General features: G+C 43.3%; 1 protein-coding gene across 2 annotated transcripts in view; it reads right to left on the bottom strand.

The window, feature by feature from the left end:
- Nucleotides 1–10,722: 10,722 nt before the first annotated feature.
- The window catches only part of Rlf (RLF zinc finger), a 62,288-nt gene continuing 53,823 nt past the window's right edge, over nucleotides 10,723–19,187 (bottom strand). For both annotated transcript variants that reach the window (XM_050161293.1, XM_050161294.1), the window contains one exon: nucleotides 10,723–15,626. In XM_050161293.1, the coding sequence (XP_050017250.1) occupies nucleotides 10,941–15,626 (4,686 nt within the window). In that variant the 3' untranslated portion in view covers nucleotides 10,723–10,940. The remainder of the gene's footprint in view (nucleotides 15,627–19,187) is intronic.

Genomic DNA, 19,187 nt, shown 5'->3' with positions numbered 1-19,187 from the left:
CAAACAAACAAACAAAAAAAAAGAACAGGATCAGTTGGGGGCTGAAGAGATGGCTCAGAGCATATGAGCACGGGTTGCTCTTCCAGAGGACCTGGGTTCCATTCCTAGCATGTACATGTAGGCTTGCAACCATTTGTAATTCCCATTCCGAAGGATCTGATTCCCTGTTCTGGCCCCCATGGGCACTGTACACACACAGTGCACAGACACACCAGAAGGCAAAACACCTGTATATATAAAAAATAAAAAACAAAAATTAAAAAGATTTACTATTTCAATCAAATAAAGTTAATGTGTAAGAAAGGAAGGGCTATGATAAATATTATTGGTTAAAAATATTGTCTGACATACAAGTAGAGACACAGACATGGTAGGCTCTGATTTATCCATTCTAAATGACAGAGAGGCAGAGAGCAGGACAGAGAGGCCTGGTGGCTGGAGAAGAAAGGAAATCCTCGTCTTTGCAGTAGACTGAGAGGGGATGGTATGTTTCTTGACTTGCCAAGGGCACATGAGAAAATCAGGTTGATGCTGCTGCTGCAGAAGGAGTCTACTTCAGAGTAAAATGACTGAAGGATTTGTAACAATCCTCCGACCTCAGCACAGCTGACTCCACGATGGAAATTACCATTCAGGCCATAAAACGCAGCAGGCAGACAGCACCACCTGCCCAAATGAAAATGAAGACCTAATCCACTGAAGTCCATAGTCCCGGGGAAGTCTCTGAATGTACTGACCTTGCCTTTTAGCTTCTGCAGTTCTGCGTCTGGCTGACTGTGCTTGTTAACTGAAGGGTGTCAACCCGGGATGGTTTTTGTGCTTAGAAGCTCACCTTGAGGAGGCTAGAGAGATGGTTCAGGGGTTAAGAGCCCTGGTTGCTCTTTCAGAGATCCTAGGTTCAATTTCCAGCACCCACATGGCAGCTTATAACTGTCTGACTCCAGTTCCAGGGGACCCAATACTCTCACACAGACATACATGCAAGCAAAAGCACATAAAAATAAATACATCTTTTTTTTTAAAGGTCACTCTGAGAAAGATTTGGGGCTAGACTCGGACCCCAAACACCCAGTGTAGTCTCCGGATGGCTAATGAACACTTTCTGTTGGCTTAAACCCACGTCAGAGCGGTTTTCTCTGGTGGATAGCCCACAACAGGAATTAGAGGAGAATGATGTGTTAATCACTGTCTATAAGGGACTGACCACAGCCAGAGTCCATTCTAGCAAGGAATGACCCAGAGACGACCCGAGATGTGACTGCCACAGGCCAAGCACAGGCCTGAAAGCACCCAAGAATGGCAGCTCAGGAGCTAGAGAGACAGCTCAGCAGGGCACCTGCTCTGCAAGTTTGGTGACCCGAGTTTGATTCCCAGAACCAGATAAAGGTAGAAGAAGCTGGGCATGGTAGCTCACGCCTTTAATCCCAGCACTCAGGAGGCAGAGGCAGATGGATCTCTGAGTTTGAGGCCAGCCTGGTCTACAGAGCTACTCAGGAGGCAGAGGCAGGTGGATCTCTCAGTCCGAGGCCAGCGTGATCTACAGAGCGACTTCTAGGATAGTCAGTGCTGCAAAGAAACCCTTTCTTGAAAAAAAAAAAAAGTTAAGAGAAATTGGCTCCACAAAACTGTCTTCTGGCCTCCACGTATATTCTGGTGGCTCATGTGTACCCCCACAATCATCATCATCAATATTTCTTGTAAAAGAACAGCACACTTATACTCGGTCCTTGGGAGAGTGAGATGGGAGGGCACAGCCTAGGCTATATGTCAAGGCTTTCCCAAGACAGAGGATTCTCAGACCCCTTGCTGCCTCAGTTTCTCATTGTACTTCCTACAACAGACTAGTGGAGAACTAAGCAAAGTTGTCTGAATATATTCAGGTAGCAGAAGATGGGAATGATGAGCCCATTAAATACCATGAGAAGATGAGAAAGGTTTAGGGTGTTTGTTTCTTTTTAAACAAGGTCTCACTATGTAGCTCTTGCTGACCTGGAACTTGCTATGTAAACCAGACTGGCCTTAAACTTAGAGATCCTTGAATTTCTGCCTCCTGAGTGATGGGGTTAAAGGCATGTGCCGCACACCTAGCTGTAACAGGACAGTGTTTCTGTCTATGGTTACGGTCAGTTTCCAGGGGAATGGGGCCTGTGCTAGAGGAATCCAGTGTATAAAGGTATCCAGTGGTCAGTTCTGCACATCCCTCATGCTGATTGGGGAACTTTGGTCTATACTGTTTCTACCTTGAAGACACCAAGGAAAATGGAGGAGTCAGATGTCTCCTGGAAGTTAAAGTGGACAGAGCAGCCCAGAAACGTTTAATGGTGTTGAGATGCCATGAAGAACAAATGAATAGGATTTTAAAGATTGATTTTGGAGGGTTTTTTGTTTTGTTTTGTTTTGAGACAGGGTTTTTCTGTGTATCAGCCATAGCTGTCCTGAAACTAGCTCTGTAGACCAAGCTGGCCTCGAACTCACAGAGATCCACCTGCCTCTGCCTCCCAAGTGCTGGGATTAAGGGCGTGTGCCACCACCCCCCAGCTTCTTTTGGAGTTCTTATGGTGTAGATCAAGAAAGATCTCAGAATCAATTAATCAAAGGGCTATGAAGCCCAAATGGAAGTATTTTATAGTGTTGTGTGATGGCTGTGCAATGGTACTACTGAAAACTTCCAAGCAATCAGGCCCAGACGAGCCTTTGTAGGCACACATATTTACTGGTATTGGATAGAAGACACCACTGCAGAAGATCTCAGAGTCGTCAGCACAGGAGTGGCCGGTGTCTTCATTCCCAAACTATCCCGGGCCTTTGTCACATCTGCAGGTGATCAGACCATGCAGACCCTGTGGAGAGGACTCAATAGAGGAATCAGTGATCATATGTAACCTGAACCTTAACACAGCAGCAATAAACAAGGAAGTGGAAGATCTGGCCATAACCCACATGGCTTGGGGAGTCAGGGTGGGTTGGGTAGAAGTTGGGGGGAAGTGGAGTTGGCTTGGGAAATAACTGAAGGGATGATATGGGGTGGAGGGGTGAACTTCGGAGCCCCCCCGCATCAATACAGCAGCGATGGCCTACGCTGGGTGCAGGATGGGTATGTGGGCCAGCTGAGAAGCAGTCAGGCTCATCAGGTAATAACCAAAACCAGGGCAGTATGCAAAGTGAGCCAAACCAACCTTTGGCTCTGGAAATAGCTCTTACACCCATCCGAACTCTCGTGCCCATCTCGGTTGGGGGCTGGCATCAAATGCAGGGCCAGGCAGTGGCATTGACTCTGAGGCGGCTTTGGCTCAAGTGTAGAGTCTATATCCCCTCGCTGGGGAAGGTCGATATGGTTGATTCGTATATAATGGTGGGAATTCAAAATTTTCTAAAGCCACAGAAAGCTCCTTGTAAAAACGTATGTAGTAATTTTTAAAAATTTGCCTGCTTAGTGTGGAGTATACGCAGCAGTACCTTTTGACGCGTTCTCTTTGGAAAAATGAAGAGATCAAGGAATCTTGTGTTGTTACATAAAGGGTTAAAGTAACCGAGTGGCCGAAAGAGAGCTGCTGTGCGTCTGGCTGGGAAACAACCCATTACCACCCACCACAGGCTTCTTAGACAGTCTACCCTTGGACTGAAGAGATCCTCGGCATGTCCAATGTGGAAAGCTCTGGTTAGAACTGTATTCGTTTCTTATTTTGAGCCCCACCCTATAGACTTTTTTTCCTTTAGTAGAATCTCCTTTTGGGAGGTCATGGTGTCATGGATTTGGTTCTTGTGGTTTTGTTCTTAACACTTGTTTTCTTTCAAGAATGAAAGTGAATCTGAAGCTGTTATTTAATCTCTGCAGTCCATCTCGTTTCCAATGTTGCACTTCACGGATAGCAGGGCTGTGCATACTGCACCATGGGAACACTCCTGTCTCTGAGTTTCCTCACCCCAGAATTCATCACGATGGGTGTTCCATTTTCACCCGCTACTCTGTATTTCCCAGAGTGGGGTCTACACAATGATTGCAAGGCTGGGATAGGGAACCAGAGGACAGTTTATTGAAACCCTGTGTGGGACTGTCAGTGGTGCCAAGGCATGAAAGGGAGAGGGTGTAGCAGAAATGTAGTGTCCTTGATCCTGCAGCTTTGGTGACCGTGTGCAGACAGCAATGAGAGGAAATACCTGAAAATCAAAGGACAGCCACATCTGTTAGAACACTGAGTTTTGTTCTTGGAAAAACTACTTCAGTTGAATGTGTTAAGAAATGGTACTTGTACCCCCCTTGCGGTGGGGGGGATGCTGTGGATGTTGTATGCTGTGCTTCCTGGGACTGATCTGAAAGTGTGGGAACATGCACTGAGGCTGATGAGCTGAGAACCTGGGTGGGGCTTGTGGCGCGCTTTGACAAGAACTGGAAGCAGAGTTTACCAGCGTGCTCAGGTGTCTCAAAGACGGCAGGTGTCTCACATGAGTTAGCTACACACAAGAATGCTGCTTGCTGCGGGCTGTGACTTCCTGTGCTAGGATGCTTTGTGTCCGTTGTCACTGTTGGGAATACTTAAATAAAACTGACCTAAATAAAAAGCAAAAAGCAAAGAGCTCATCTCACGCATGTAGGTGAGAATGATTATGACTAGTGACATTTATGGGAACACTTGGTCTTTTGTTTTGTTGGCATAGGGTTTCTCTGTGTAACCATCCTTAGCTGGTCTGGAACTAGGTCTTGTAGCCCAGGCTGGCCTCAAACTCACAGAGATCCCCTGCCTCTGCCTCCTGAGTGCTAAGATTAAAGGTGTGCACCACCACTGCACTGCCCAGCAAGAATACATGGTTTTATAAATGCAGAAGCATATATACTTGGAATCTTTTGACTCGTGGACACTTGGCCCTTCAATGGTTGGAAGATGCAGTTATAACTTGTTGAAGCCCGTGTGGGTCCAACACAGATTCCCTAACTGGACTGGAACGAAGGACTAAACCAAAGCAGCTTACACGGTCATCCTGGAAGGGCAAGCTCTCTCTCCGAAGACCTCCTCTTTATTATCCAAACACTTTATATATCATCACATAAATTGAACGGGAGAACACATTAGACTCGTATCCTAGGTAACCAGGTGAATGCCTTCTGTCATGTCCGCAGCTACCTGTATGCTAGCAATCAGGTAGGCCATGAATTAGCATCTCTATAAGGCTTCCTCCAAATTACAAAAGAAGGAAGCACCAAACATCCTGACCAGTTTCAGCCAACACCTCTCCTCAGGAGATCTACATTTCTTTTCTTTTCTTTCTTTCTTTATTATTTTTTTTTTTTCGAGACAGGGTTTCTCTGTGGCTTTTGGAGACTGTCCTGGAACTAGCTCTTGTAGACCAGGCTGGCCTCGAACTCACAGAGATCGCCTGCCTCTGCCTCCCAAGTGCTGGGATTAAAGGTGTGCGCCACCACCGCCCAGCGAGATCTACTTTTCTAACAAATACATCCTTGCTATTGTTAAGCAGAGACAGCTTGTCTGCAGAGCTATGTGATCAGCTCAGACTGGGCCTATGGCTTTTGTGCCATACAGAAATATGGGCCTACAATAACTAGAAGGCATTTTAGCCTAGCTCCTCAGTGCCACAGCTCAGTCAGGAAAGACATTTCATCTTGGCCAGTCAGGGCTACATGGTGAGACCTTGTCTTAAATAAGGGGTGGTAAATAGCTGGGTGGTAGAGTGAACAAGACCCTGGGAACTCTCAGTCCTCATCAACACACACAAAAACGTTATACTTATCTGGTCAATGACCACATCCCACAATGCCAACTGAGACACAGTGCAGAAGTGGGCAATGTAGGATCTGCCTGAGAGGACAGGTTGGGGATGAAGACTTCTAGGAAGCGTCCTGGTGAGGATTGGGGAACACTGAAGAGTGAGCCCGGGTGAGAGGCAAGCGTACAGATAGCAGGCACTGTTGTTGGTTTTAGTTGGGAAACAGTGCTTTCATGTTTGGGTCAAATTCCAAATTTGACATGAAGCTGGAATTACTTAAAGCTTAAAGTGACTCTGAGAATTATCATCCTGGCTTACATAGAAAACCTATCAAAACTTCAGTGACATTAATAGATCTAGGGGGAGAAGCCCTACAAATCTTTATTTAGAAAACCCTAAATAAAGATTCCAAATAGCCGCGGCAACCCTGAGAAACAGCAGCCATGCTGAGGAATCACAAAGCCTGGTTTCAAACCATACTACAGAGCCATGACAACCAACAGTATGGCATGCTATGTAGATCAATGGAATGGAAGAGCCCAGAAATAACCCCATGCAGCCGTCTGATTCTCAAAAACGGTGCTGAAACAGAAGCCGAAGAGGCAACTTCTTTAACAAATGGTGCTGGAAAAATGGGGTACTGATACGCAGATAACTAGTTCTCAACGTACACAAAAACCAACTAAGGTGCACAGAAGAACAATGTGAGCCTTAGAAGCTATGAAAGAAAGATTTCAAAACGTAGGCATAGGTCTCAACCCTTCCGAACAGGACTAAAATAGAGCTCCAGAAACAATGAGAGCAGGCATGTTACCATGGGACACTAACATTGGGAGGAAGGAGGGAAGGCTCTGGGCCATCCTGAGCTATATGACAAGATCCTGTCCCAAAACACCACACAGAAAAAGAAAAAATAGAAGGAAATCAACAAATGGAATTGCATCAGAGTGAAGCAACAATTTAAGAGGGAAAAACTTTACCAGCTATTCATCTAGTAGGTGAAAAAATAACCAGGATAAAGAACTTAAAAAATAAAAAAATGCAGACCCAGCAGCACACGCCTGTAAACCCAGCACTCAGGAGGCAGAGGCAGGCAGATCTCTATGAGTTTGAGGCCACGCTGGTCTACAGAGCTTTGTTCCAGTACAGCCTAGGCTATACAAAGAAACCCTGTTGGGGGCTGGAGAGGTGGCTCAGAGGTTAAGAGCACTGGCTGCTCTTTTGGAAGACGGGTTCAATTCCCAGCAACCACATCAGCTCACAACTGTCTGCATCTCTAGTTCCAGGGAGTCTGACACTGTATACAGACATACATGCAGGCAACACATCAATGCACATAAAAAAATAATTAAAAAAAAAGAAACCATTTTGAACTCCCCCCTGCAAAAGAAAAGAACTCAAAAAAATTAAACATCAAAGGATGATTCAACCAGTAAAATGGACATTGAACTTAACAATTCTCAAATTATATTTAAAAAAATAATTTTTAGCCACTGGAAAATGCAAACCAAAACTATAATGGATGATCCCGTCTCACCTCTGCCAGAAAGACAATTATCAAAGACAGACACCACTACCAGGAAAAAAAATCACAAGTGCTGGTGAAGAGGCCAAGATGACCCTCATACACTGCTGGGGGACAGTAGCTAGTTCAGCCACTATGGAAATCAGTGTTCTCATTTCTCAAAATCAAAACAAAACTAAGAATACTTTCCTTGGTAGCTCTCACCTTTAATCCAGTAACCAAGAGGCAGAGGCATGGGATCTGAGTTCCAAGCCAGCCTGGTCTCAAAAGAAACAGCCAGGCATGGCAGTATACTATGTAATCCCAGACTTGGGATTTTAAATTTTGAGGACAGCTTGGGTAGGATGGACTCCATCTCAAAACCTGAAAGCCACGAAGCATGAGGAGCTATTGGTAGTTGATGGCTACCAGGGGATGTGGCTACTAGTAGGGTGCCTATGCGCCAGTGGTTGGCCCCGCACCCACCTGCATAAGGGTAGCATGGATTGAACTCAATAGGATATGGGGGGGGGGACAGGGCATGAAAATAGAGGATGTGAAAAAAGAAAGAGGATGGGTTGAGGGATCTGAGGGAAGCTAGGGGAGTAGAGGCTGGTCACAAAACACATAGTATACCTGTACTCAATGCCCAAAGAATTAAAAAAGAAACAACTAAAGGCTCCGGGTGAGCACTCACGGCTATGAATGAAGGTCAACATAGACTAGGGATGTCTGCTCACCCTTGCTCAGTGCAGCACTGTTCACAACAGCCAAACTATGGGCCCAATCTAAAGACAAATGCATCATGAACATGTGGCATATATACACAATGGTGTAGTTTAAAGTCATGCTTGTACAAAGGTGGGTTGGATACTATCATGTAAAGTGAAATATACCAGATTCAGAATAATAATCACATTTCCTTGGATATATAGAATCTATATTTTAAAAAGGTTTTAGCTTGACTAGGTGTGATAGCACATGCCTTTAATCTGAGCACTTGGGAGGCAGAGGCAAATGATTCTGAGTTCCAGGCCAGGCAGGGCTGCATAGTGAAACCTTGTCAAAAAGGAAGAAGGAAAAAGGCACCAGTTGTAAACTAGGCATCTGTAATCCTAGTACACTCAGGATGTGACAGAGGATAGGAATTCAAAGACATTCCCAACTACTGAAGGAGTGAGAGGCCAGGCTGTGGCACAAAGAAACAAATATTAGTTAGCCACGGTGGCACATGGCCTGGAGAGATGAGTGGTTAAGAGCACTGCCTGCTCTTCCAAAGGTCTTGAGTTCAATTCCCAGCAACCACACAGTGGCTCACAACCATCTGTAATGAGTGAGAACTGGTGTCCTCTTAAGGAAGAGACCCGATTAGACCATTAGATCAACTTAGACCATGAAACCCAATATGGACAAGCTCAACAAGCTTAACAGAACCGCCATATACAGGCTGCCCAGGCATACTTCAGGATTGTCAGGGCATAAATTTCAAATTCAATTCAAATTTCAAGGTGGTACATGACAGTAATTTACGGTGCTTGTGAGACTAAGGTTGGAGGATGTCAATCAAATCCGAGGCAACCTGGGCTTAATAACAAAGTCTTGTTTCAAAATAAATAAAACAAGCCCCATTATTTTATACAATACACGAGTAAGTAAATGATGAGCTGTCCAAACAGTTGGTTTCAGAATGGGATGATGTTGAGCAGTAACCCCACGGAAGACAAGAGGATATAACTATGCCATTTCAGTGCTAGCTAACGAGAGTGGCTGAAAATGGCTTTGGGATAGTGATACTAATGTATTGTTAAGAATTTAGTACTGAACTGGGCATAATGGGAACTTGTAATTAGTTTTAGGAAGGCCAAGGCAGGAGGATTGTTTGAAGACAGCTTAGACCACACGCAGTTGGAAATGTAATACAATTCGTAGTGTTTGTCAAGGAGGCAGGGAACAGGACTGTAAACTAGGAATAGAACAAGTCAGTCATCAGCACTCAGGAAGTAGAGGCAGGGGGATGACAGCTCAAGGCTATTATTCAACTTAGTGGGTTGACTTGGAAGCCACGCTGGAGACAGTGCATCGAAACCCCAAAAGCTGGTACACTGAATGAATTCTATCACTCAGGAGGGACCAGGCAGGAAGATCTAGTTTGAAGCTGCAGAACACATATTATTGCAAAACACCCCACAAACCAAATCAAACCCTGTATCGTTTTGCTGCCAGACCTAGAAGTCCCAGTCACTGCAAACATACAAAACCAGACTCACCTTGAACCTGGCTTCTTCCCAAACACCCACTCCCTATTATGTTCCCACCTTGGCTGGGCATACCTCCCTCCCCCCACCGAATGCTTTTCTTGTTCTAATTCTCGATAGTCCTGTGTCATTACCTACCTTAAAAAGGATTAAAAATTACTTATGTGCATATGCCACCGTGGTCAGTCAGGACAACTTGCAGGAGTTGGCTGTTTTACCAGGTAGTCAGTCACAGGAATCAAACTCAGTTGTTAGACCCGGCAAGTCCCTTTAACCACTGAGCCATCTCCTTGGCCCCTCTTTATGAACTTTGACTTCATCTATTTCCTACACTGCAACCGTCGGCACAGACCATCAAGTTACCCTCAACTATTCAAAGACTTATTTTTGTGTTCTGACTCCACATATGTATGAGCACCACGTGTATGTCTGCTGACAGCAGAAGCCAGGAAAATGTGCCAGATCCTGGGAACCAAACCCAGGTCCAGCAAGACCAGTAAGCACTCTTAACTGCCGAGTTCCTATTATTTACCTCCTTTATCCACTCTCATACTCAAATGCCACTCCATAATACATCTATACATGTGAATGTGCCGCTTTGCTTACCATCCTTCTGAGGCTCTCGGCTATGTATGAAGCACAACTCCTTAGTTCCCGGCTTCCTATGTTCCTGACCCGCCCCTCTTACACCAGCATGATTTGTAGTCTGCTGGGAATCTGCCTCGAATCTGCTACATCCTTTATGTTTAGCCTGGCTGTCTACACAGCCAACCTCTGTCCTTGCTTGTCTGGGAGCTATCTTGACTATTAAGGCAAATAACTCAAATCTCAGAATTTTCTTTCTATAAAAACGTTAAGACAAGGGTCATCCAAAAAAGAATCATGATCTGAACGGTTATTTAGCAGAAAATCACTGGAGTAAAATGTGAGACACACCCCAGAAAACACGGGTGCAATTGAGGTTTGCATGGGGCATGAAAACTCATTATGAGTAAACAAGAAGTGGGTGAAAAATTGTAATTTATTGAAACTCAACTCAAAAAATATAAGATGCTGTAGTGTACAATATATTACACAAAGCACCCTTGGGTGCACATTCAAGTCAAGTAAGAACTTCCTACCATTTCCCTAGCCCTCCCACCCTGGGACCTTAATATATGTTCCATATACAATCATGCACACATAATTGGAAAAAAGGAAGCCCCAGTATATTTTGATGTATTAATTAGCACCAAACAAGAGTACAGTTCCATTTTTTTAATAAACAAACAAAAATCCCAATCAAAAAACCAACTGGAGAGCTACGCTGCCAATACTGCGGACATAGATACTGTACATTCATGTAAATACAGCCTATTCTACCCTAAGCAAGTGTGGCTGGTTCCCAGCCTTTGTTCACGCTGGCAAGTGTCTCCACGTTGCAGTGCTGGAGCTAGTTGCTTCAAAAACAAAACAGTGATTTAGGAACTTCCTACACAAAGCTCATCTGTCTTCTTAGTTGGAAACAAGTCTAAAATCGGTGTGGAGAACTTAGATCTTTCAAGGACAACCACAGGGCGGAGATAATGAAGCTGCTTTAAGGCAAGCTCTCCACAGTCTGTTAATGCTTTGTCCAGCACCACCCTCAGGTTTTCCAAGGAAGGGACCGCCGCTGCTTCAGCGACTACTAACGGTGCGATTGCAGTCAGGTTCCCGGCAACGGGAGGCTCACTGGAAGAATGAGGTATGTCAACTGGAGGGTCGCTGTCATTCACTGCGGCATTCGCCACGACATTCCCTGTCAAGTCATTAGCGGGCTGAGAGGAGTTATTCAATGGCAAGTGCTCTGAAGGCTCCCAGTCATCAAAATCGTCGTCTTTCTCCTCACTTTCCTGAATAAATTTCAGAAAGGAAGATTCAAATCCCATAGGTTTGTAAGTCTTAAGATCAAATGACCTGGGCTGAGAATGCTTCCTAATATTTTCTTTTGGGACCTGGGTTGCATTCTTGACAATGTTTTCTTGCCCTGAACTATGTTGTCCAGGTTCCTCTTTGATCCTTGATAAAGGCAGCTGGATGTCTGTCAAGTAAGTACCACTTTCTGTTTCACAGGGATTAGGGATAGGGGTTTCTATTTTACAGGGAGGAGACTGAACTGTATCACACTGTTCCAAAGTGGTTTCTGAAGTATGGTTGCATTTCAAAGATCCCCTGTAGAGCAGAGCGTCCGTGTCAAGAGCCGGGTTTCTTTCTGTACACCTTTTCTGACCACCATCCTGTTCAGCTGGACAAGTGGAATCAGTGTTCTGGAGGGGCACGCTGCTGTCACCTGGGGAACGGTGCTCTGTGTGCACCAACTCACAGCTAGCATTTTCCTCTTTCTTTACACAGGGCTCTACTTCAGAAGGGGGCTCCTCCTTAATTTTGGTCCCATACTTCACACAGACCACAAGGTTCTCCAGCTGCTGCTCTAAATAGGCACTATTCATCTGATGGGTGCGTTTGTAATGCCTCACAATGCTGCTCTCCAGCTTCACCACAGACAAGCATCCCTGGACCATGCATGGGTACTGCGTGTGCTCAGAATGCTCAACGCACATATGGATAGCTTCTGCTCTTGTTTTAAAGCTAATTGGGGCTTTCTTATCTTTGAGTAAGCCACCACATTTTTTAGCTTTAGTATTCAATGGCCTTTTGGCAGTCTGCTGCTCCTGTCCCTGTGTCTGTCCCTGTGTCTGCCCTTGCATCTGCCCCTGTGTATGTGTCTGCCCCTGCTCCTCAGTTGTTTGACACACCTTTTCACTCCTTAGGAGCCGCTCATTCGCTACTTTCTGGCTGCTGAACAGGCTGTCATAACTGTCCTTATGTCGGTAGTAGACGTGCTGGAAGTAATTACTTCGATGGCTGAAAATCTGGCCACAGCCATTAAGAGTACAATGGATTTCATAATCCGAATGGATCTCTCCTTCAATATTATGCTGTTCTAACAGGTGGTGCTTCAACTTACTGAATGAATAAAAAACAGCAGGGCACTGAGGCTGGTTACAAGAAAACCTTGCTGCAGACTCGGTCTCAGAAAGCGCTTTAGACTCTTCAATGTGGTCTAGGTTATGAGAGTCACTGCAGTGCTTAGCCAGGGCCTTGGAGCACAGGAAGCGCTTGTTACAGTCCTTATATTTACAAGCAAACAGCTTTTTACATTTTACAAGTTCCCTTTTGGTTCTTGCTTTGTCCTTCTCTAAGCATAACTGCTCTTTGTTGTACTGATGCACAGTTCTATAGTGGCGAATCAGGCCTTTTAGATTGGTAAATGAAGAGTTGCAAGTTTTGTGGATACAATGGAATGGTTTGTGGTACTTATTCAATATATAGCACAGATTTCCTTTAGCAACAGTCCGCCTGCTTCCTCTCCCCTCTCTCCCCTCTCCCTCTTCTCTGTGGCTGCCAATTGGTGATGAAATACCAGACACCTTACTTTCTGATTCCTCACAAGAGGACTCCAAGTCTGTTTCCGAGCTGCACTCATCTTTTTTGGAATGGCATGGAGTCTCTGAGTTACTGTTGGGACCGAGTTCTGCAGAGCAGTCACCTTTCAATCTATCTACTGAGCATGGCCCTTCATGATCACATTTTTCACTGTCTAACAGTCTGTGAGTTGCCCTGTCACTGCCAATTTGATGTTTGTTTTTATAATGAATCCTAAGGTGTGTTTTTCTCGTAAATGACCTTTCGCAGATATGACATCGGAATGGAGAATACCGGTGCTGAAACATGGATAACTGAAGGACCTTCTCTTTAGAATAATTATGCTTTTTAAGATAGTGCATTAGTAAAGCCTCTCTGGTCACAAATTCGTATTTGCATCCTTGAAGCTCACAGAAGAAAGGCTTAGCTGCCAACTGCGCAAGGTACTGACTCGGCATATTTTCATCCTCATTCTGAAGGTTAAGGTCTGCAATGGAAGATGGGACTGACTGAAGAGCCTTAGCACCACTAGATGGGCACCCCTGCAGTGACCCTGGGAAAGAGTCATGTGCTATCGAGTTCTTCAAGCTTAAATGTTTCAAACGTAACAGAAGTTCCAACATGGTATCCTCTGTACACGGCCTTTTAGAAGCACAAATGGAAGGTTCAGGGGAATAACCTCGATGGTCTCGCTTGCATTTAGCATGGATGCTGTGATCTAGACCTTCATCCGGGGAGTCACTGTTTGTATCAGAGCTGGGTTTAGGTTCTGCATCGAACTTGTCAGCTTCATTATGTTTGTCACTTAAGCAGGTATAGAGGTCTTTTGCCTTTACCTTTCTGGACTTGTAGTGGTAGGGGTGCACCTTCCGCAGGTGTTTCTGAATCCCCCTTACGTTTTTGTAGGTAGATCCACAGCCGTCAAAACCACAGGTGAATTTAGTTCCATCAAAACAAATGGCCACATTAGAGCACTTCTCTTTTAAAGTGGAGGGCACAAAGACTTTCTCATGAGATAGTAATAGGTCCTGCATGGTTTCTGATTGATCTAGTGTGTCAATTAATTCCTCATTTATTGAAGTGGAAGAGCTGTGACTTAACTGATCACTACAATTGCTGTCACTGTTGTCCTTCAGGTTTTCTGAGGTGTCTATGTGAGCACTAGCTGATCCTGCACAGAAAAGAAGGTCTTCAGGAGAATGGGACTTATCAATTTGGTCAAGTAGATGAGGCTGGTCCACACAATCTTGCTTTCCACTTGCTGCAGGTTCCTCAAGTTTCACTGATTTCTTTAATTCTTCACCTGGACTTTCAACATTATGCATTGAGAGGTGGTCCTGGTATTCAATTTTGGAATAATAGAACTTTTTACAGCCAAGGACATTGCACGTATAGGATGCATCCCTAAAATGTTGTGCTTCGTGGTGGTAAAGCTGGCCCAAGTCACTGAACACAATGTTACAGCCATTCAATTCACATTTGTAACGAAGATCATCATGCTTTTGTTTGTGGTTAAGGAGTTCATTCACTGATCCAAACCTTGCATAGCAATCTATAGAAACACACATATAAGGTTGAGGACCACAGTGCACCTGCTCATGCTCTCGCAGGTGAAAAGCAGACATGAAATGCCTCCGGCAATAAGTACACTTCTCTCTTCTGTTTTTCATATCCAAGTAGTGCTTGGCATTTTCATCATTATTTTGGTGTTCAGCTTTAAGATGCACACTTAAGTATTTAAACTGTTTGAACACACGGGAACAATCTGTACCGGGACATGGGTACAGGTCTCTGTCTTGCAGGCGGCAGTCTTCTAACTTACTAAATGTGACATATTCATGAGATTCTCCTTTGGCTTGTTCACTCAATGACTGATTTTGTTCCAGACTTCTGGTGGGACTCTTGGGATAAATACCCCTTTGAGAACCTTTCAACAGTAATTTCTTTCTAGAGCGGTCTCTTCTGCTTGGTGGCATTTTAACATGTTCCATTACATGAGGAACAAAGAGTTCTTTCCTCTTAAATTTTTTAATACAAACTGGACAGGTGTATATTCCATCTTCCATGTGCATCTTGGAATGATGAAGAATCCTGGCCTCTATGCATTCCCGCTTACACAACAAACAGAAGAACTTGTACTGCAGCCACCTCTGGTACCTCTCAGAGGAACCGATGGGCTTTTTATCTCTTTTCTCCTTATTCTGATCTGCCAGATTTCTCCTATAATGTTTCTCTTCTTTACCTTCATCATAGTCACTGAGAAACGACTCTAGGACATCTGTGTCATTAATAGACATTTCATAGCCACTTAAGTCATCATCAGAATCAGAGGCTTCTTGTCCCAAGAGTTGGTGGCAGTGTCGTTTCAAAGTTTTCCAGTCCCAAAATTCAGGATCGAAGGGCCAGTGGGCTTTTAAGGCTAGTAAGAGCTCACATCGGAGGGAATTTGGAACTGGTGCATTTTCTTCATCGAATTTTTGATCTGGCTGCAAATACAGTTCTTCCAGCATATTGAATCCATCCAAACTGGGTTCAATTAAGAATTCTGTAAGCTGACAGGCTCGCCTAACTTCCAAATCTTCTGGTAAAAGACAGGAGATTGTTTTACAGACTGAAGCTTTCATCTCCTCATCTTCACTTGATCTGAGTTGAAGAGCTCTGACACATAGTAAAATTGACACCCCAATACCAGCATCTTGTGCCTACAAGGAAAAGAGGAAAGTCAACGTCAATCTTGTACACAAAAAATTACATTAACTTCTGTTGCAAAGACATTTCAATTTCTCAAAACCTTTGGAGTTCATGGAACATGTCTATAATCCCAGCATTTGGGAGGTCAAGACAAGAGGATTATTAGTGACCAGTTAGGACTAAGCAGACCTGGAGGCTGGCCTGAACTATATTAGTAAAAGCGTCTTTCAAAAATAAACAGGGCTAGTGAGATAGCCCAGTAGATAAAGGCAATGGCCACCAAGGGTGTGTGTGTGTGTGTCAATCTATAGAGTTATAAATATAAATAAGATATAGTATAAGTTATAGTATTGCAACTATATTATATTATTCAGTATGTTTTTCTGTTTATTGTGTAAGGAAATTCAGAGTCCAGTATTCATCATTCTAAGATGTATATTGAAGAGGAAATATATGCACACACATACAAGAAAATAGAACATTTTGTTCCATAAGCAATGGAACATGTTAAAATGCCAAACATAAATCTACCCTTAAATTTTTTTTATTTTGTTTTATTGTGCTCTATATTTTTCTCTGCTCTCCTCCTTGCCTCTCCCCTCCCCTTTAAACCCTCTCCCAAGGTCCCCATGCTCCCAATTTACTCAGGAGATAATGTCTTTTTCTATTTCCCATGTAGAGTAGATCTATGTATGTCTCTCTTAGGGTCCTCATTGTTGTCTAGGTTCTCTGGGACTGTGATTTGTAGGCTGGTTTTCTTTGTTTTATGTTTAAAAACCACCTATGAGTGAGAACATGTAATAATTGTCTGTGTCTGGGTTAGCTCACTCAAAATAATGTTTTCTAGCCTCATCCATTTGCCTGCAAAATTCAAGCTGTCGTTATTTTTTTCTGCTGTGTAGTGCTCCATTATGTAAATGAACCACATTAAAAAAATTTTTTTTTAACCACTCAACCAACAACTAAAAACATAGTACTAACTATTCCATTTGGGTTCTTTTTTTTTCTTTTAAAATTTTTTGAGACAGGGTTTCTCTATGTAGACCAGGCTAGCCTCAAACTCAGAGATCCGCCTTCTTTTACCCCCTCCCCACAAGTACTAGGGTTGAAGGTGTGCACCACTACTGCCCTGTTCCTTTTGGGTTCTTAAACTTCAACTTAGGAGTGACTGGGGAAATGGCTCAATGGTTAAGATCACTGACTGTCCTTTGAAAGGACCAGCGTTCAATTCCAAGCACCCACATGACAGCTCACAATTGTCTGTAACTCCAGTTTCCGGGGACCTGTCACCCTCGCACAGAGTATATATATACAGGCAAAACACAAATGCACATTAAATAAATCTTAAAAAAAAAAAAAAAGAAAAAGAAAGGCCGAGTGGTGGTGGCATACGCCTTTAATCCCAGCACTTGGGAGGTAGAGGCAGGCGATCCTCTTTGAGTTCAAAGCCAGCCTGGTCTACAAGAGCTAGTTCCAGGACAGGCACCAAAAACTAGAGAAACCCTGTCTCAAAAAAAAAAAAAAAAAAAAAAAAAAAAAAAACCTTAAATCTCCCCCTCCTCTTTTCATGCAAATAGACATGGTTTCACACAGGCCTTAAACTACCTTTTCCCAAATGTTGGGATCATAGGCATGTACCACCACACAGAGAGCCAAATCATACTTAGATCCTTTTTGTGGCAACATGCAAAGGACTGAACTACATGCTGTAATTATGCAACAAAGTATATTTACAGTACACAGCATGGTATAATGTTCCAGCTGTTTTGGGACATGGCCTTGGTGTGTGGTATGCCACCAGGCACTGTGCTGATGGTATTGTATACTGAAGTAATTCTTACCCTTCATGAAATTACCCATGAGTCAAATATATAAACAATAAATGCAGATGAGTTTGAAGGCTTATGGAGAAAATGAGCTCAGTAACCGATTAAAAAAGAATGGTGGTATGCTGGGTAAAACGGATAGTCTAAACCTCGGTATTTAGCAGACACCTGCAATCCTAGCACTGAAACATGGAGACAGGAAGATTCAAGCAACCAAACAAAAACAGTGAGAAAACGGGGGTGGGGGGATAGGGTGGGCAGGAGAGAGACAGGTGATTAAGTGATTATAATGTTGAATTCAAGGAACTCTTTGTATGAAAAATACTTGGTTTTTCAGAGTCCCAACACTAAATCCTTCTCCAATATCTCCTAAAGAACTTTTTTGTACATTTCAGTCAAAGGTGTAATCAAATCCCAATATCCCATAGAATAAGAGACAAAACAACTCTTAAGAAAGTAGTTAAAATGCACAAAAAAGACATGGTCACAAAAAGCAGAGACTACTGTATACCTGTCTTCTATTCAGAGGCTGGAATGGAAGGCGACACAGCATGAGCAAGGAGGACTGCATGTGTGGCGAAGCAGTTTAATACACAGTGGCCAACAGCGGAGATGAGAGTCACAATTTCTCCATGCCTCAATTTCTTTATTAGTAAAATGCTAATAATACTAAGCAGTATTCAATTTTCCTCAAGGCTATTACATAAATGAAATAAAGAGAACATAAACTGACTGCTACAACATGTGATGAGCATTTGAAAGTTTGGGAAACAATTGCTATGTAATTAATTATTCTGTGTTGGACACGATTCTAATACTGGGAACATGAAGCTGGAGAAATGACTCCATGCCTGACAGCCAGGCTGACCTTCAAGACCTGGGTTTGGTTCCCAGCACATACATGGCATCTCATAACCACCTATAACTCCAGTTCTAGGGGATCTGACAACACTTTCTGAACTCCATGGGCAGCAAGCATGAAGATAGTACAACACAGACAGACATGAAGGCAAAACACTCATACACATAAAAAATTTTAAAAGCTTAAAAATATTGTGAATATAAAGAAATAATTGTATGAATGTGCAGAGTCTCAACACAGCCTATTTATTTATTCTAGATAAAATTTCCTGTATATATATATATATATATATATATATAATCCTCATTTCAAAATAAAAAAAAAAAAGTCCAAGAGATTCAGTTGTTCAATGTCACTGGCTGGTCAAGTCATCTCTCTCAGAATCTGGGGTTTTAACAGTTTCACGCCTTACTTTACAATATGTTCTCACATTTTTGGATTTGTTTTGGGTTATGGAAGTGAACATGTTTGCCATAGTAATTATGTGGTAGTCAGAGGACAAGCTTGGGCCATATTATTAATACAAGCACGGTGATCACAGAGCCTTGCAAATCCTAGGCCAGTCACCACAAAGCTATAATCCAAGTCCTTGGTCAGTTGAGTCGAATTTGCTACAGTAGTTCATTTTGAACTTGAACTTGTGATTCTTCTATTTTGTTTTGCAAGTACTGGGATTATAGACAGGTGCAACACTTGAGTTTTAAGTAGTTACAAAGTCACCTATGACAATGAAATATGCCCTAGCCTCTCTTGCAGTTGTATGTGGCCACATGCATGTGCGCATGCCTTGGTTATGAAGGCATGTCATGGTGTAGTCTGCCCTCTCCCTCTTCTTTCCTGCTCTCTAAAATGGATACATCATGTCAAGATTGGAATAGTTAGGT

This window comes from Alexandromys fortis, unplaced genomic scaffold (genome assembly GCF_014885135.2).
Source record: "Alexandromys fortis isolate MF-2015 unplaced genomic scaffold, M_Fortis_MF-2015_v1.1 scaffold_122, whole genome shotgun sequence".
Classification (NCBI taxonomy): domain Eukaryota; kingdom Metazoa; phylum Chordata; class Mammalia; order Rodentia; family Cricetidae; genus Alexandromys; species Alexandromys fortis.
This window is presented reverse-complemented; position numbering and strand designations above follow the sequence as displayed.